This window comes from Prionailurus viverrinus, chromosome A1, assembly GCF_022837055.1.
Source record: "Prionailurus viverrinus isolate Anna chromosome A1, UM_Priviv_1.0, whole genome shotgun sequence".
Taxonomy (NCBI): Eukaryota; Metazoa; Chordata; class Mammalia; order Carnivora; family Felidae; genus Prionailurus; species Prionailurus viverrinus.
This window is the reverse complement of record NC_062561.1, coordinates 52,925,973-52,945,255: the sequence shown is the minus strand read 5'-3', so window position 1 is coordinate 52,945,255 and position 19,283 is coordinate 52,925,973. Positions and strand designations below refer to the sequence as shown.

The window sequence follows — 19,283 nt, the reverse complement described above, 5'->3', positions numbered from 1 at the left end:
CTCTTGATAAGAGAAGCAGACACTAACAGTTCATGTCTATAAAAACAGCATCTTTTGATTGCTCATCTAAAATGTAATGGCTAAGGAAATGTGACGTGATGCTAGATTTTGTTCTGACATGACCTTTAGTGTTCATCTTTTAATTTTCAAAATCTTAATTCTATCCATAATGACATGTCTTTTTCCTGTTTTAATGGATCAGTTGAGACTAAAACTGAAAATGGGAGACTTTAAGATTTATAGTCCCTTAAATTTCAAATATACTTTGTATTTCTATAATCTCTTTTGTATCTACATTTGGTTCAAAACTAAAGGTACCACTGAACAAGGGAAGAACTTTGGTCTTACACCCTAAGCTGTTTCAGAAACTTGTTTCTAATACTTGAATGGTTTTCAGGTATTCAAGGTGTAATACATACACTAGATTTTGTACCTGTGAATGACACTTGTAGAACATCAAACTGAGATAACAGTTTAACTTTTATGGAATGTGGCTTATTAGATTAAACGTGTTTCCCAAAGCCTCATAAGGTCTTTCATTCCTATTTGTGCGAGTCCTACAACACTGTCTTTGCCTGTGATGATGTAACCCTACCCTTTTAATAATACTTGGCAGAGAGAAAACCTTTTAAGCAATGATCTCAGTGCATAGTGAACATTTATTGCCTAATTCTCGGAACCCCACTCTGAGCGAGGAAACATCTATTAAGATGCAGATTTCTTTTAAGAAAAACCCTTCTGGAGCTCAAGCTAGGGTGATCTTCAGTTTTATGTGACAGATGCAGCCTAGAAATACCTTGAAGTTCCACTTCATGAAACGGTAGATTTTTAGGCTTGCTGTGTCTTATCAGGGAGCAGACCCCCTCTAAGAAATGGTCCTTGGATCAACCAACTGTGGAGAAAGAAGTGTGTGCCTTGTGTGACACTTGTAATTTGGGGGTGTAAAGATCCAGTTCCCAAGGGCAATGATTTAGGCATGTAAATGAGACTTTCTATGAGGACAGGAGCTAGTTGTGGCCCTTTTTGATTCTAATAACGTGGTGAGTAGAAAAAGTCGGTGTTGGGGGTAGGTTGGAGCAGAGAGGAAATCAGGCATCTTACCGGAAGTGCTGTTAGCTTTGGGTCTTTAAGGATGAATAAGAGCTCGGTGCGGGAAAGAAAGTCCCTTGCTCGTCCGCTATCCTTGAAGGAGCACCTGTTTAGCAGACGTCTCAGAAGAGATGCTGAAGGACCCATTCTCTGATGTCAAGGCTCCTGATTGAGAAAGGTTTCTAGATTGCTCCAGCCTGAGCTTGCAAGTTTGGCTTTGCTCCGCCTCCTCTTTCCAAGCGTCTCCTGAGGCTCTAAGCTCCCCTCGCCGCCAGGGCCGGCGGCCTGATGGCGAGACAGTGACTCCCTGGGCGCTGGAAGGCTCAGGAGGTGGCAGGGCTGGCCCATCATCTGACCATTAAGCCGAGGCTTTGCGCTTCGAGGGCCGGAAGGCGCGACCTCGCTTCACTCACAGGGTCATCTTTGTGCTGAAGGTGGGGAGGTGAGGTCTAGCCCGCTAGCCTCGGCTCTGAGCCCCCTTTCCTCTCTCTGATTCCAAGGAACCCAGCCTTCCGGGATTTCCGCAGCCAGTGCTGCTCTTCCCCCAACCCCCGGCCCCCCCAGTGCCCCGGGGGGGGGGACCCACCCGCCCAGGCCCCTCGGGCCGGAATATCCCGCGCTCTCGAGGGCGCTGTCAGCTGGTCCCGCCCAGACCCCACCCGAAGAAACGACTTGCTTTGAGGTTTCCTTTCATTTTATTACCACTCCCGAAACCTGGCGATTAAGACGCGAAACCAACAAAGAGTTTTCTTTCCACCTTAACCTTGCACACAATCCTTTAACAAATTAATTAATCCTAATGAATTAACACTTCATTTATTTAAACGCGCTACAGTCCATGAATTAAATTTTCATGCAGTGATTAAAGGCTGTTAAAATATGCATGATTTCGTTAAAATTTTATAATAAATCAGGGCAATGTGTTACATGACAAGGCAACTATTTCCCAGTCCCTCGCAAGGGGCTTTGATTTGTGCGGGCGGCGAGGAGGAGGGGCGGCTGGCGGCGGCGCCGGCGAGCGCTGGAGCCCGGCGACAGGACCCAACTCCGCACTTCTGGCGCTTGGACTCGCTGCTTCGCGCTTTCCTCGGCGGCTCCCGGCTCTCCCAGGGATCCTGCTCCAGCAGGCAGAGCTGAGCCTGCGGAGGGCGATGGGCGCCAGCCTCCGGGTCCCCGGAACGGCACTCGTGGAGGGCCGGGGGTCCTCTGCTGTCCACTTGCGCCAGCGGAGCTCCCTCCACATGGGGCCTGCGTGCGTCCGAGTCGCAGCGGTGGGCAGGCGGCTGAGCAGAGGGAAGGCGACAGAATTTCCATCTCGTCGCATAGGGTCACTGGCGGGAGTGCCTGCTGTAGAATTGGTTCGTTCGTTGTTTTTAACCCGGAGACCTCTAACCCCTTCTCTGACCAGCGCGCTCTTCCAGTTTTGAAAGAGCCTGGGTGGGGCGGGGGCGACTTGCCTCCTCTTGGGATCTAGACCACACGGGCGCGTGGCCCCGTTTAGTGATACAACATTGTTCACACGGACAGCGTAACTGGTTCTGGCAGCTAGCGGGCGGGGGAGGCCATGCCCCTGTTAGGATGGAGATGTAGTTGTCCGGCCTCACCCGCAGATCTTTCACAAGGTAGGTTGGTTTTAAGTCCACAGAGAGATTAAGATTAAGGTGGAGCTGATGGATGGATAGATAGATACAGAGAAACACAGATAATCTCCACGTGTAACGCCAAGAGTGATAGTGACCGGCAGTGAACTTCACTGGGGGCGCATCATCTCGGGGTGGGGTAGTCGACATCCAGGAAAATGTTCCCAACGGAAGTTGCACCTGAATTAAACGGCCAGAAGAAAGAAAACAGTAGGTTTTCGACCGGCTCCCTCAAGAACCTTCTCCTCAGGTCCCATCTGGAGTCCGGTCTGAACGTGGGGCGGGATCCTTACGGGAGATCACCGTGGGCCTCAATAACTCACTCCCTTCAGCTTTGGGGGCAAGACAAGCAGCCCAGGGTGCGGGCCGGGCGCGGGCCGGGCGCGAAAGGGAGGACAGGGCCTTCAGGAAATCTCCGAGCTCCCGCCAGCAAGGACGTGACTCTGAACTCGCTGCTGGGGCAGAGCTGGGCCCTGGAGCTGGCTAGAGGGTAGGGCCACCGCCAAGCGCCGGCCCCGGTGGGTGCTGCGGCCTTGCGGTCTGCGTGGAGGAGGTCTGAGGACCCCGGCAGGACCCGCGAGGATCCCGGGCCCCTGCCAGCAGGAGAGACGCGACCGGCGTGCGCGAGGGAAGCGCTGAGAGGCAGCCCAGGCTTGGCCCGGGAAGGCGGCCGGGAGAGGAAGCGAAAGTACAGTCACCAGCAGCTCCTCCATTCCACCCTTCAGACAGAAAGTGTCGGAGCGAGAGGGTGCAGGGCCCACCCAAGTGCTGCTCCTCTTCGGAGAACCGACCCCCGCCCCTACTCTGGGCCTGCCCCTTCACACTGCTTAAAAACAACCCAAGCGGCCTCTGCAACCGGCCAGCTTTGGGCTCTGGGGGCTTTCTCTGCGCGCAGAGTGCTGACTGCGCTGTGCAATGTGCCTAGTTTCAAAACTGGGCAAGTGCCCGCGGGAAGCGTGGCTCCCCGAATCTGGCAGGTGCAGAGCTCCTGCTCCAGGCGCCAGAACCCGAGGTGGCCGGCCTGCAGGTAGCGCCAGATCTCTGGGTTCACGCTAGAACCCGGGGCGATCCTCTCCTCCCTATACACACACAACCTCCACGCACTTAAGTAGACATTCTTCAGGGCCAAAACCCTGAATCCGAACAAATAACTCGGGTCCAATCCCATAGGTGTGTGTATGCGTGCAGGTAGTGGCTGCGGAGTCCAGTGCTAATTTTCCCCGTACCCCTTTGGAAGGAGAAAGGTAGCCCCAGCGGGCAGCAGCTGTCAGGCGTTCTCTCCAGAGCTGGAGAGGTGGGTGGGTGGGTGCGTGGGTGTCCAAGGCTAGGAGAGTTCATTCCCAGCAGTGCTGGCCCTCACTCCAACCAAGGAATCTCTGCTCTCTGAGCTGGGGGGGGGGGGGGGGGGAGGGGGGAGGAAGGAGCTGCCAAAGGAGATGTGAAGTGGGGCCTGCCAAAGGAGGAGGAGAAAATTAATTAATGAGGGAAAGAAATGTGTCTCTGATCCAGATGATAGACTCCCTATCCCTGGGGGCGGAAATTCCTTGGAAATCAATAGCTGTGCATTCATTATCCCCCTCTTGATAAAATGCAAAGCTATGAGCTAGGGGGAGGGGAGAATCTGTGGTGGTCATTAAACAAGGAGAAGGAAGGTGGGGGGAATCTTTCCAGGAATCTATGCCAAGGCTCAGACCCCATGTGGGCATCATTAGCACAGGCAGGGGCCAGCTAGTTACTGAGCTTGCCAATCCAGGAAAACAAAGCAGTAACATATTGGTGAGCCCCAGTCCATCACCCTTTTCTTTCAGCCTTGGGGTAAGTAGAGAAGGACCAAGGAACTGCCTGCAGACCTGCCACTATGCCCCATTCTCTAGCCTGGAGCTGAGGCCCGGCAGGGATATGGCAAGATAAGTATCCCAGCATCATCTCCCAACCTGTCCCGTATTTCTGTACAACGCCCTCTCGTTGTACCTGTCACACCTATACCACAAACGCCTCTTCACCTAGGGCTGCCCCACTCTCCTAGACTGCCACCTCCTGGAGGGCAGATACCCATATTTTATACCTCATTTTCTCTCCAGTGTCTTGCCCTGGCCCCGACTGGTGATTACCAAGCATTTGAGGAAGGAAAGGAAAAGTAAAAAGTAAATGAGGGAGAGATGAAATAATTGAACTCCAAAAAAAGAGCAAGCTGCTATCCAGATTTACAGCTCTGTGTGGGGACAACACACCCCTCTGGCCCAGTCTTCATCTCCTTTTTAGGAGGAGAGGAGACCCTTCAGTGATCTTCCTCTAGCTCTCCCCCCACCCCATTAACCTTGGCTTGTTGAATTCTCTGGCTTTTACTCCTGCCCCTCCATCTGCCTTGTCTTCCTTCCCAGACACACATTATTTCATGGGGCGTTTTTACTCTGTGACGAACACCTTGCTAAGTACCATGGTGGACACAGATGTGCCCTAAATGGGCTTCCAGTCCATTGGTTGGGGGGTGGATTGGGAATTGAACCCATAGCCCTCCTATTTCTAACCCCAGGAAAAGCTGAGATATTCTGGGCAGAGGTCTGGCCCCACCCCTAGGTGTTGTCTTAAGAAAGGTGTCCAAAGAAATGTGAACTAGGAGATGAGTGGGGGGTGGGAGCGGTGAACTTCTGATCTCTGTCAGGGGGTCTCCCCGCTGGATTTCCTGGTGCCCTCCCAGGGTGGTAGTGTGAGCAGAGATGAGCTTCCGGTACTCAGGGGCTGGCCTCGCTCTCTGGAGGTCCACCCAGCCCTAACCTGCGCTGTTTGAAATCCTGTCTCCTGTGCACGCTTCAGGGTCCCTAAAGGCCAGCGTTTCCCTGGGGGGCAGACAGGATCTAGGTGCTCGCCCTCTGTGGGACCCTTCCTTCCCCTAGTGAGAGAGCTCGGGGAACCGCTGCGAGGGGTGTCAAGAAGGATTAGGTTAAGCCTGGACACCCGGAGCGGCGACTACCTTAGGACTCACTCGCTCCCTCCAGCGAAGTCCTGCTCCTCTCCATTCCCTGCAGAGATAAAGTTGCATTTAGCACTCCCCAGGGACTACGTAATGGATGGAAACGCGGCTCCTCACACCAGCAAGTGAACATCTTTCTTACTCCCCTCTCTGGCTGCAAAGGGGGTGGAGGGTAGAAGAAAAGAATAGAAAGAAAGAAAAAGCCATGGTGACGCCTGTGGGCTCTTCTTGGAATTTGAGTATTGAGTGCTAATATATGATAAATACGGACGCGTTTATTGGAAGAAAAGATCCACGCGAACTCAAATTAAGGTTTATAGAAATAAGATCGGCTCTGCGGTAGAAATACAGACCTCTTTGATGTGAGAAGGACCAGAAAGATTATTTATCTGATCTCTGCCTCCCATAAGTAGCCTCTTGCCGCTCTCCAGCTCTCTTGCCACAGATGTGATAGCATCTGGGCTGTTATTATCACCCGGGGCAAGTGCTGTATCCCTGGGGACTCGGCACCTGAACTGTGGTTCTCACGGGAGGCCCTTGATCTGCCTGCCACACAAGGGCCATATAACAGGTTGGCTAATTGATTCATTCTTCTTAGGTTTTGATTTCACAATAAGAGCATACATAAAAAATAAAGTCCGGATCAGAGCTTAGGTTTCTTTCTTTCAAGTTGGTTTGAATTAATATTTTAATCACATTTTCCTATAAACTGGCTTGATCCTATCTCCTATTGGAAAAGAGAAAACACACACACAAACACACACACACACACACACACACACACACACGGAGGGAGGGAGAGAGAGAGGCAGAGATAAGAGGCAAAGAAGCCAAAACGATGGAAGGGAAAAGAAAGTTCTCTTTTCAACATCTTATTCTTTTTTCTCTAAAGCAATTTCCTTTTCTGGAGTTTCCAGCATAAAGTGTGTGTGTGTGTGTGTGTGTGTGTGTGTGTGTGTGTGTGTGTACACGCTGAGGAGAGGAAAGGATCCCAACAACACCCTGTTAACTATTTTTCCTTTTGATTACTAGAAGCCTCAGATCACCCGGAGCTCGTTTGAAATGTGGGTTTGTACACGGTTAAAGGAGACAAACAATAAGAGAAATGCACAATTTCATTTCAACAGCGGTTCCCTGGTAGAACGCACACGCTCCTTGTGGCTCCTAAGTGGCTGTCACTGTCGGTGCCTGACACAGTTATATTCACAACAACAACAACAACAACAAAGTATGCGGAGGAAATTAAATTATATGGAAATCAATAGCGTCTGACTGCTTCAAACAAATGTCTGTCACCGCGATTATCCTCTAGGAACCTATTTATAAACCTTGAAAGAAACGGGTTCTTGCAGCAAAAGACAGCATCTTCTGCATTTCTGTGTTGTTATTTATACTGTATACAGAGGAATGCGCGGGCATAATTTAACATACAAATATCCAGCTGTATACATTATATAACAGCTTGTTAGACATCCCGGAGTGGAGGTGTGCCTAAGTAATGCGCATATATTCAGGGCTTGCGGTGGGGATGGGGGAGAGTTTGAGAGAGGGAAAACACCACCGGGCTTGTGAGCATCTTGTCTTTCTCCCCCTAAAAGGTGCGTACCCTCAGACAATAGCTAGCCCTTTTGATCTTTCCAGAGCCGCGGTGGGAAAGGTGAGGCGTGCAAGTGCGCATGCCCGGGTAGCTACAGGTGCATCACCTGCGCTGTCCTTGCTGGTGGTCACTATAAGAGCGGCTCCCAAGCGCCTGTCGCGGCCGGGAGAGCGCGCGCGCGCGCGCAGACGCACGGCGCCGCGGAGAGAGAGAGCGCGCGCCAGACAGACGGAGACAGCTGATGCCTGTCAGCGCTGCGGGGCCGGGAGCTCTCGCGAGAGCTCCCCGAACCGGCCGCGAGAAGTGGGGCTCAGGTGTAAGAGGAGTGCATCCCGTCGGCGCGCGGGGCTAGAGCTGTAGGAGAAGTGGGATCGCAAGGCCGGTGCGCGGCGCTCTGCACGGTCAAAGGGAGCGCTGGGCGGCAGCGGCGGCAGCAGAGGAGCAGCAGCAGCCCCCGGCGCGGCCGCCGCCTCCGCGCCGCCAGCCGCCGCGGCTGCAGCCTCCGAAGGGAGGCCGGGGGAGCCGGCGTGCGCACTTTCCGGCAGACTTTCGGAGTGTTTGTGGATTTACATGCCAAGCCATCAAGATGATGTCTATGAACAGCAAGCAGCCTCACTTTGCCATGCATCCCACCCTCCCTGAGCACAAGTACCCGTCGCTGCACTCCAGCTCTGAGGCCATCCGGCGGGCCTGCCTACCCACGCCGCCGGTAAGCGCCCCACGCCCGCGGCCCCGGCCCGCGCGCCTGCCCCCTCCCCGTCTCCGAGACACTGCATGTCGGGTGCTGGTGTGCGCACAGGTCCAGGTGCGGGTATTTGCGGGCAGGGATTTTTAGAGGAATCCCGCTGCGAGGGACGTTTTGTCCACTGGCGCTTAATGTCGTGTTCCCGTCGCCTCTGCCTCTGTGTCGGGCGCCTGCTATCAGAGTGGGGAGCGCCGGGGCCGTGACTCTCGACTTCCCTCCACTTTCTCTGTTAATTTCACGCCTCGGAAAGGCGGTCTCTGTGCGTGTTCGGGTGCGTGACACGGGTCCCCAGCTGCGAGTTACATCTCCATTTCTTCTTCTTTTCCCCCTCCTTTTTGGTCTCCCACGCCGGTTCCCGGAATGTGTTCTTGTGTTCCCCTCTCCCCTGCATCTGTCCCCCTCCCCACACATACGTCCCTACTCATCTATCCCCCCTGTCTCGTCCCCAATGTGCCCCCCATTCCGTCTTTCCTGTTCGCCACTATCCCCACCCCCGTTATTGTTATTTTGGTTGCTTTGTGTTTGGTTTGCCCTTTGCTTGTGCTTTCCGGCTTGTGTGTGGTTTTGTTTTGTGTTTCTGCTTTTTTTGTTGTTGTTTTGTTTTTGTTTTGTGTGTGCGTGTGTGTTTTGTTTTGGTTTGGTTTGTGTCGCCTGCAGCTGCAGAGCAACCTCTTCGCCAGCCTAGACGAAACGCTGCTGGCGCGGGCAGAGGCGCTGGCGGCCGTGGACATCGCCGTGTCCCAGGGCAAGAGCCACCCATTCAAGCCAGACGCCACGTACCACACGATGAACAGCGTGCCATGCACGTCCACGTCCACCGTGCCGCTGGCGCACCACCACCACCACCACCACCACCACCAGGCGCTCGAGCCTGGCGACCTGCTGGACCATATTTCGTCGCCCTCGCTCGCGCTCATGGCCGGCGCGGGTGGTGCGGGCGCGGCGGGCGGCGGCGGCGGCGCCCACGACGGCCCGGGGGGAGGCGGCGGCCCGGGGGGCGGCGGCGGCCCAGGCGGCGGCGGCCCCGGGGGCGGCGGCGGCGGCGGTGGCCCGGGGGGCGGCGGCGGCGGCCCGGGCGGCGGGCTGCTCGGCGGCTCGGCGCACCCGCATCCGCACATGCACGGCCTAGGCCACCTGTCGCACCCGGCGGCGGCGGCCGCCATGAACATGCCGTCGGGTCTGCCGCACCCCGGGCTGGTGGCGGCGGCGGCGCACCATGGCGCGGCGGCGGCGGCAGCGGCGGCGGCGGCCGGGCAGGTGGCGGCGGCGTCGGCGGCAGCGGCCGTGGTGGGCGCGGCGGGCCTGGCGTCCATCTGCGACTCGGACACGGACCCGCGCGAGCTCGAGGCGTTCGCCGAGCGCTTCAAGCAGAGGCGCATCAAGCTGGGCGTGACGCAGGCCGACGTGGGCTCGGCGCTGGCCAACCTCAAGATCCCGGGCGTGGGCTCGCTCAGCCAGAGCACCATCTGCAGGTTCGAGTCGCTCACGCTCTCGCACAACAACATGATCGCGCTCAAGCCCATCCTGCAGGCGTGGCTCGAGGAGGCCGAGGGCGCGCAGCGCGAGAAAATGAACAAGCCCGAGCTCTTCAACGGCGGCGAGAAGAAGCGCAAGCGGACTTCCATCGCAGCGCCGGAGAAGCGCTCCCTCGAGGCCTACTTCGCCGTACAACCCCGGCCCTCCTCCGAGAAGATCGCCGCCATCGCCGAGAAACTGGACCTCAAAAAGAACGTGGTGCGGGTGTGGTTTTGCAACCAGAGACAGAAGCAGAAGCGGATGAAATTCTCCGCCACTTACTGAGGGGGTGGGAGGTGCGGGGCGGGGCAGAGCGGGGAGCTGAAGGGGCTTTTCGGGAGCTTTCTTTGGGCCTGCTTCCCCCTAGACTTGGAGTGTCCGTTATCCTGCTTGCATTTGGGGAGTCCCTCCTCGAGCACTCTCTTCCACCCTCTCTGTGCTCCCTCTGCCCCTGATCCTCCACGGCAAAGAGGACTGGGTGCTGGGTGTGGACACCCAAGAGCCAGGTGGGGGAAAAAGAGGGACCTTTTGGGTGAGCGGGGAGTTGAGGGGAAGGAAAGCGGAGACTGGAGGAGGGGTTTTGAGGAGCAGGTTGGTTCTGGGGGTTGGGGTGGGGGGAGAGTGGGGAAGAGTAGGGAAATGGACTGTTTTTGACCAGAGACACTTGTCAAAATCTCCTGGGGACCAAGGAACTACGTACAAAAACAAACCTACCAACCACCAAAAAACAAAAAAACAAAAAAAAACCTAGACAAATAAAGACAAACTAAAACAAAACAGAACAAAAGCAAAGAAAAAATGCTTTAGTAACTTAAGTCTGGGGAGCCGTATTCTGCAGCTTCATTACCCCCTAAGGAAGAGAAAAAAGAGCACCACCATTGTTACCACCAACCCCAACCCTACATACATGAACTGAGTTAAAAACTGAAAACCAAACGAACCAGAGGGTGAAATTCTGGGTAGCGAAGCTAGTTGTTCTGTCTCAGTGTTTACTTTTTCCCTCCAAGTGTCACCTCCACCCCATCCCTGTCCTCTTTGATTTATTTTTCTCGCTTCCAATGAGAATCCAATAGCTGCTCTCCATTTGCTGGAAAGTGAGTGGGAGCACAGGTGAAAGGGGGAGGGTGGCTGTTCAGGGGTCCCAAGTTTTCTGGTGACCTGGCCTCTACTGTGGCCTGGTCACTGTCATGTGGGGACGGTTAGGGAGAGAGAGACACACACAGTCTTTGAGCTGACTAAAAGGCAGAATTTAGGGGCCCCGAAGTATTTTATTCTAGTGAAGTAAAACCATTTTAGCAAGGTTTTTCTCTTTTCATGTTTGCTTTTGTATCTAAGATCTGGAAAACATTATTTCAAAATAAGCTTCCTCCCCTCCCTGCCCCCCCCCAATGGACCGTGCTTGCCCCTTCATTTATTTTTTAGTGTGGTTTATTTTAAACTACCTACTGATTCCCACCCCCCATTGATTCAGTTAGACTGATGGGGTGGAAGACACCAGGAGAGATACTCTGTCCCATTTTCTCCCCAGAACAAGACCCGTCTTGCTCTTCTAGGCACCCTTTCTTTCTCTTTTAGAGAACATGAAATCGTTGAAATCCGAGAAGTTTCTGCTTTCAATTGGAGCAGGACTTGGCTGGGAGAAAAATCAACTAAATCCCAGAAGAGAGGAAGACAGGTTTAAAGCCCTCCGTTTGTTTCAAAGGGGTCTGCATGTTGGGGTGGAAAGCAGAACAACTGTGTTTCATTATTATTATTATTATTATTACTATTATTATTATTATTATTCAAAAGTAATTTATTGCTGGGGATAAATGTTGGGTAGCAAGAACTTTAATTTGCACTATCAGTCTCCCAAATAGAAAATCATGTATAGTATTTCATAGTAATAATTAAGATACTTTATGAACTGATGGATTAAAAAAAAAGAGAAAGACAGTTGAAGGTGGTTAGGTAAAATGCGTGCTTGGTGCACAAGATACTCTTTCGATCTCATGTGGAGATGGTTTATTACCATCCTTTAATAAGAACTAAAAAATTAAAAACCGGACAAATGAGAAAAGGAAAACTCTGCCATTTAACAAGACTGAAATCATGCATGATCTGAAAGGTGCAGAAAGAAACACAATTAGGTCTCACTCTGGTTAGGCATTATTTATTTAATTACGTTGTATATCATTGTTTGCAGCGCAAACATTCTATGCATTTGAAACTGAGCACTAAACTGGGCTAGCTTTCTGATAGACCGTTTTGTGGATAGTGTGATTTCACAGTCTACTGCCTGTTTTCACCGAAAACACAACATTCTTGTCATATTCTTGTATTTAGAGGAAGAGGGAAAAAAAGGAAGATTACTGTAAATATTTTCTTTAATGCACACACTCACACAGTGGTTACAAACTGCCAGTGTTAATCCTGAAATGTCTCACGGATTGATCTACCTGTCCATGTTATGTCTGCTGAGCTTTCTCCTTGGTTATGTCTTTGCTCTATTACCTTTCCCCCCCTCCCCACTTCTATTAGAACCATTTCTGTGCGCCAAAATACAACAGGGGGATGTGTCCCAGTATGCTTACAAATAAAACATAACTGAAAGAAGAGCAGTTTTATGATTTGGGTGCATTTTTGTTTATACTGGGCCAAATCCTGGTAGAGCCGGTCAGAAAACAAGACTCAATTCAACCACAAATACAGGGGAGGATATTGAAAGGGGGATAAAAAGTGAGGAAGGGGTGAGAATGATGTATTTTTCTGCTGAATCAGAATTCACTTTCAGATAACTCATGTGAAAAGCGGTGCTCTGAATAAAATGAATTCTATATTAGTTGCCTGTGTTTATCAATTTTTTTTTGAACTGCAGAAACTCTTAAACCACAGCCCTCATTTCAGAGTGCTGGGAGGTAATAAATAACCAGGTACCCCCCCCCCCCAAATTAAATTGAGGTTCAGGGAAAGAGGCATTTGAAGGTTTGTGTATGTTATCCTAGCCTATAAACATTTCTTAAAAAGTAAATGACTTTCCTTTGGAAGTTAGTAAATATTAAAAAAAAATCATCCACTGATCTGCCCAGCCACCATGTCAAATGCTTCTGTTCGTTTGGAACATTTAGTGTGCCACCTACTGCTCCAGAAAGACCAGAGATACTTTATTTCCTGGTGACCCAAGACTAAATCAGATGCCAAATGTACAAAGTTTCTTAATAGCTGGGATTATATCTTCTGACATCATCCTATTTTAGCCAAATCTTTTTAATTTCACCGGCAAATCTGTGAAACAAAACACTTGATGTTCAAAACAGAATAGTACATTTAAAAAGCTGTGATTTTAAACAGTTGTTAATGTTTTAAAAAAAAGCACTAGAGGTATTTTTAAAAATAGATCTCTTCCATCAAAATTGATTTGTTTCTGTTGTTGTTGACTTGAAATGTCATCAAAGTTTTTAATAAAATGCATTTGTAAAAAAAGAAGCAAACAAACCATTATTTTATAGGAAAGTATGACCGGATTTCATTGTTGGAGAACCAGGAATGAACAAATGAAAAGATTTAACAAAGGCTGTTTTTTTTTTTTAAATCTGCTCCAAACAGGAATGTTGCAGGCAAATACATTTGTATTATATAATGATGACCAATGTATGTAATAAGAACTTAAGCATTTGTTTTGTATTAAGTAAAATCCTTACCAAATAAAAAGACAATATTATGTTAATAAAACATAACGAAAACACATGCTTTGCAGAGTTTCCTATTTTATGTAGTAGGAAACTGTGCAAAACAAGAAATGCTTTGCTATCTAGTGAGTGAATCTGTGTATTGCGGGAAGGAATAATAAGACTATTCTATGACACCTTTGTCAATTTATGAAGAAGCAAGCAAATGTCCTCCTTAAGCAGGTGCAAAGGCTGGTCACTCAGTGGTAGCTGTCCTTTCAAAGTTTTCTGGTTGTGAAGAAAAACCACTCTAAGCAGATTCTGAAACCAGACGGTGAGTGGAAATAGTAAAATGTGTGGTTCCCATACATTAAAAAAATAATCTTAAAGTAACTTGGAGACAGTGGGGGACTTGTGCTCCGTTTATATTTCAGCTTCTCAGGAAATCCAGGCGGTAGAAGAGTAGAAAGGGTAAAATAAAAGCAAGCATGAAATGCACCTGCCAACGTTTATGTCATCCATTCATTTTAAATTTCTTCTTTTCCCCAGCCCTAGCTCAGGGTCCTGCTCTTCTATAGGTCTAAGAAATGATGTCCTCAAGACACATCAACTAACTTCTGAATAGATTGTTTAATGCGTGTTCTGAAATTGCTCTCAACTTCGATTACACTCTCATAAATAAACCGTAGGCACCCACTGCCGTGACTGTATCGATTTTTACTTTCTTGTGATATTAAGACTACTTCGGTCGCGTTACCACACGTAGCCACGCCAAGAGAAACCAGGGCGCCCTAGCCCCAGGACTCACCTGGCCAGCTCGCGCCCACCGCCCTCTGCCCTGTCGCCCGGGCCCCTCGCGTCAACCCTGCATGAAGCATCCCTGCTCCATCTTTAACAGGGATGAGCTTTCATAGTCGAGTCCTTGAAGTTGGAATTGCGAGTTCTGACTCTGGCTAAAAAGCAGTGTTCCCCACCCCATTCGAGCTGCCTTGGTGGCCAGCGGGATGATACGGGTGATGACCACATCTATTATCTTCTACGGTTCTGCTTATCGGTGTTACTGGCGCCTGGGTCTCAGCCCCACGATGAGAGAGCCACGTAGAGCTCGCCGGCGGTTTCAAAGGAGACCGCAAGCTTAATTGATTTTTTAAAAAATAGCAGCCGAATTCTAATTCTCGCGGGGAGCCTCTTTTCCACCTGCGAGATAAGCCTTGTCGCAATAATTACGTTATTTAATATTTGATCAAACCTTCGCGCCACCGCGGCTGGCGGCGCCGGGCCGGCTCACGCCCTCTGGGGCGGCAGTCGAGCTGCGCTGCCGGAGCCGGGCCGGGAACGTGCGGCGGGGGCGCGCGACCGCCCCGCTCCGGTTGCCTTGCCCTTTGAATAATTCATGGCTTGAGAGTTCTGGAAATTAATAAAATGAATGATAACAAGAAGCTAATTAAAACTTTCATAATTGTTGTCAAGTCAGCTTGATGGGAGACGGGCAGCCCTCCCTCTCCCTCGGCCCGAATCTGGAGGATCTGTAGGGCTGGGCTCCGGCGGGGAAGGGCCTCGAAACTGGAGCGGACAAGCGCTCCTTGGACTCAGGGAGTTATTTCGGCGTCCTCCTCGTGGGGCTGCTCCCTCCCCTCCAGCTGCCGCGGTCCGCAGCTCTCTTGTCATCCGGGGTAGACTTCGGACTTCCGAGCGGGTGGATTGGCGGGTGCCGTTTCAAACCACAGGCAGAGCTGATTGGGTCATAATTTGCAGCCAGGAGAGACCCGCCCTCCCCCGACCCGTGTAGGGTTCTCCCTCAGCGATGGAAACACCCGCCCACCCGGGGCCGTCCGCGCGGGGAATCCCAGCGCCCCAAGCGTGTGAGCCTCTGCCAAGCGACCGCAGGGCGCCGGGTCTGCACCTTTCCACCGCTTGCCGGGAGACTCGCGGCCTGGAAGCTTCCAGCCACCCGAGGCCGCAGTTTCTCTCGGACGGCAGGACAGCCGCTGGCCGGCAGGCCCAGGCAGGGACTTGGCCTGGCCGCAAAACGCCCTGACCGACCAGCGGTCCAAGGCCCAGTCGCCCGGCGCGCCTGCGCAGCGGTGGCAGGTGGCGCGCGGGGCGCGGACCGCTGGGAGAGCGCGGGGCAGACGCGGCGCGCACGGTGTGCGCTGGGAGCGCGCCGAGCTCGCACATGCGCGCTGCGTGCTCTAGTTCCTGTAGCGAGCTGAGCTGGAGTTCCGCAGCTGGTAATTAGGCGCTCTCGGGTCCTCTCCCGCCATGTAAGTGCCTTTGAAGATGTCCCGAGAGAAAAGGGAAGGGACTAGTGTCTTACCGAGGTTAAAAATACTCTCCTCCCCACAGTTTGCCTAAGTCAACTGGACGCCTTAAAACACCAAGAAACTTCCAAAACTGGTTTACATTTAAATAATAATTGGGAGGAGTAAGACCTTAGATTTTGGTTGTTGTTGTTAAGGTGCACACCATCAAAGCCCTGTTATGGATTTGAGTTTATTAGGCAACGATTTGTACCCAGGGTGCGAGGAAGCCTGGCCACTCTGCTTCCGTCCGGGAGAATCCTGGATCGCAAAACGGAGGTTGAAAAATCTCGGTCTAAGAGAAGCTGGCAAAGCACAAATTCGTGCGTCCAGCGTCCTGCCCCTGCAAAAAGCGCCCAGTCCCCTTCCCAGCCCCAAGCCGGAATGCCCCGGAGGTGGCCACTCTCTGATTTACAAAGGCAAGAGGATTGGAAGACCAGAAGGGAAACTAAGGATGCTAAGAGAGAGCTAGGACAGAGAAGTGGCAAATGGAAGGAGGGAGGAGGAAGACAGACTGCCCGCATTGGTTAGGTAAAATGAATTACAAACAAAAGTTTGGTAACTCTGACTCCTGGTTTTAGTGCAGCGTAATGTACACAAACTTTTGTAGGCATGGATCAGAATTAAACAAAGTGTTGACGATTTCCAGCCGAGGAAATACACTTTCACCAGTCTCTTCCCACCCTGTACCCCCTCCGCCCCCGCCAAGTGTTGACAATAAACATTTAATGAAGGCAGGGACCTGGCTGTCTCCAGTCAGTGTCAGAATACTTTAAGCAGACCATTAGCAAGGCTTCTTCCACTTCAAACATTGCGCGCTACACTCTAACAGTATATTTAAAACAAAACAAAACAAAGTGTGAGACAAATAATATGCTTATACGGATATTTTAAGCGGTCTGCAGTAGTTCTGATACCCCCGTACCGATTAACAGAAACCAACTCATTGTAGATTACTCGTGCTTAAAAAATGTTAAATACAGTTAATGCAATATTAATCGCCCTTTGGTGATATAAAATGCAATATTTTCAGACAGCTATCGAGCTTTTCTAGAGGAAGAGCTGATGAAAAGAGTCACAGCTGAATAGTGGAGAGAAAAAGCCCGGTATTTATTGCTTTTGTTTGGCTTTTGGCTACAGAGACAGGAACCTTCTAATGGGGTAAGGACATTTATTTTATCTGCAATCTATTGCTGCGAGAGCAGGGGCGGCAGATGGGGCTGGTGCGATATTCACAGTGTAATTTAGAGCAAATCCTAATAACTAATAATGATTTATGTTAATTTTGATCATTTATGCGACTTTACGAAAGCGTTGTCATGAACGAAAGAGAAAGAAAGAGAAGCAGAATGTAACAAGGGGCTCTGAGGCTGAGATTGGACCTCAACTATCTTGCTTAAAATACGTTTTATGAGTTAGCAATGGAAATGCAGGCATTTTAAAAAGCAGGTAGGACCTATTTAACTTGGGCAGAGAGTTATCTCCCGGGGGCGTGCATTTCCTCTGAAAATGTACCTAAATGAGAGGAAATGAAACGCCTTTGAGCGAGAGTCTCTTTCTTCCCAGTTTTAAAGAAAACAGATATGTTTCGATTGTTTCATTTGCTTATGTTCAACTAAGGGATTGTGTGTGTGTGTGTGTGTGTGTGTGTGCGCGCGCGCGCGCGCGTCCGTGTGTGTGTGTGTGTGTGTGTGTGCGCGTGTGCGCGTGCCTCCAAGAACAAGTGTGTGCGAGGCATGAACGCGCGCGGGGGTCTTCCTTCCGAAGTGTAAACTGAGCCCGGTGTTTGAGAGCGGGCTGAGCCCCTGTGAGCAGACTATTGCGCATCGCCGCCACGCCTCATGCAAAAGTTTTATTACTAGCTGCTTAAGCAAGTTGTTGTATCTTAATCTTCACTCTCATCTGATATTTGTTTGCCTAGAATCAACTTTTGAGAAGCTTTCCAGTCTCTACCTCCTCTGCTTTTCTCTTCCCCCAAGGGATCCTAGGGCTTTTAAACTTAAAAGTGCATCCCCCTCGCCTCATCCCCCTGGTAACGTGGCGCGGGTTCAGAACCCCAGGGGCTGCCGACGGGACGTAGTTCTGCCCAGGAACAGGCGATTTTCGGCTGCCACGCAGTGCACTGCACAGGGTCGGAGCGATTTTGAAAGGGAGGGTGCGCCTTGCTCGTGGCAATTTACTTTTTCGGTTACCTTTTGCGCGTTTCAACGCCTCGAGGCTATAGTTTGAAAGTAAAACAGCATCAAAGCACCTCCTTATTAGCTCTGTATTTGAGAAATCAGAAGATGAAACTACCTAAAAGGTTTAATAGGGCGGAACAGCATTTATTTGCCAAGCAAACAGCCAGAGTACAGTTCAAAAGGGGTACAGTGGTTTATCAGCAGGAGGCTGGAATAAGAACGTTGGGTAAAGCGAATTTCTAGCTTCAGTTATGCCGTTAAACCGTTAAAGTGAATGAAATAAGCTTCAAGTGGGATGCCTTCTTTGATTTTGTATATCATCTCCCTCACCAGATGTATATGTGTGTGTGTGTATGCACACACACACACACACACACACACATATATATATATATATATATATATATATATATATATATATATATATCTCCTAGAGGCTTTCCCCACCTTCAGAGTTATTGTCAAGACTTTTGTTTGTAAACTTCCAGGTTTTGTAGAGCAAGAATAGTTACCTTTCCAAGAGCTTTGATCTGCAAATGTATCTAAAATATTACCACATCTTTTAAAGTTAAAATTTTCATTATTTTCCTCCTCTTTTTCTTATTTCAAAGCTACAGATGTAAAAATGCACTTAAGTTCTTCTACAAGGGAAAAGCATCAAGCTACATGATTCAGAGAAGTTTATTTCTTAAACATTCTACTGTATTTTATTTTTGCTTTATCATCCCTATCAGTAACTGTTCTGTAATCGCATTGTTAGTATTTTTGGCATAAAGAGGACTTTAAACAAAATAAATCTTTAAACAAAATAAATCCAGGCAGACGACGCTGCCTGTTTACTGATAATACTCAGGAGCTGACGTGTGTTTGTGAGCTTGAAGCTGTATCTCCACGTGTATATCCATGTACAAACAGATGTAGGCACAATTTTACTGTTGTTGTTGAATGTAACTGAGTCTCATTTCTAAACTTTATTCTGGTTTTGTCCCAGTGTTTCAGCACTAGAAGCAATGCTTAAAATTGAAGAATGGTGCATTATTGAAACTCTCTATCAAACAGCTCTGGGGTGCAGCCTTTCTGAAAACGCCGGCTCTCGATGAGGTCTGACTGTCTGACTGCACATAAGCCCCTAATATGTTAATGGCCGTAGGGGATGCCTAAGGTACTATCTCAAGCTGCTTCGCACACCATATGTCAGGCCGTTAGCCACATGGATCTATTAATCAAAAAGAGCTGGAGAGGGAGGAGAGGGTCTTCGAAAGGGGGAGAATGAGAGCAATGGGGGAGGGGAAGAGGGGTAGAGAAAGCGTTTTAAACCCCCATCATTCCCATTTCTTTTATAAAAAATGAATAAAAATAGCTAAAGATTCAACCAATGCAAATTTTTTTCCGTCGAGTTAAAGACTGTTCATAAATCTCTGCTAGAAGAAATGAAAGAGTATCTGGCTCTATTAGAAAGGAATTTCATCTGAAAGATCTTGTTTAGGGTTCCTTTATCGCAAAACTTTTATAAGAAAGACTTGATACAAAAAAATGTTGTTTTGTTATATAGGTTGTTTTGTAGATGAGCTTTATTAAAAGTAGAGGGGAAGGGGGAAT

The 19,283-nt window shown here is 50.0% G+C and overlaps 1 protein-coding gene and 1 long non-coding RNA gene across 2 annotated transcripts; both read left to right on the top strand.

Moving 5' to 3' along the window:
- The first annotated feature begins 7,750 nt into the window (after window positions 1-7,750).
- POU4F1 (POU class 4 homeobox 1) lies at window positions 7,751-9,842 on the top strand. The gene is made up of 2 exons (XM_047869587.1): window positions 7,751-8,006; window positions 8,700-9,842. The coding sequence occupies exons 1-2, from the start codon at window positions 7,884-7,886 to the stop codon at window positions 9,840-9,842; spliced, it is 1,266 nt and encodes a 421-aa protein (XP_047725543.1). The 5' UTR covers window positions 7,751-7,883.
- Window positions 9,843-15,381: 5,539 nt separating this feature from the next.
- LOC125169558 (uncharacterized) lies at window positions 15,382-18,911 on the top strand. Its single transcript, XR_007153725.1, has 3 exons — window positions 15,382-15,468; window positions 16,538-16,665; window positions 18,676-18,911. It is a non-coding gene; the product is annotated as an uncharacterized LOC125169558 (long non-coding RNA).
- The last annotated feature ends 372 nt before the right edge of the window (window positions 18,912-19,283 follow it).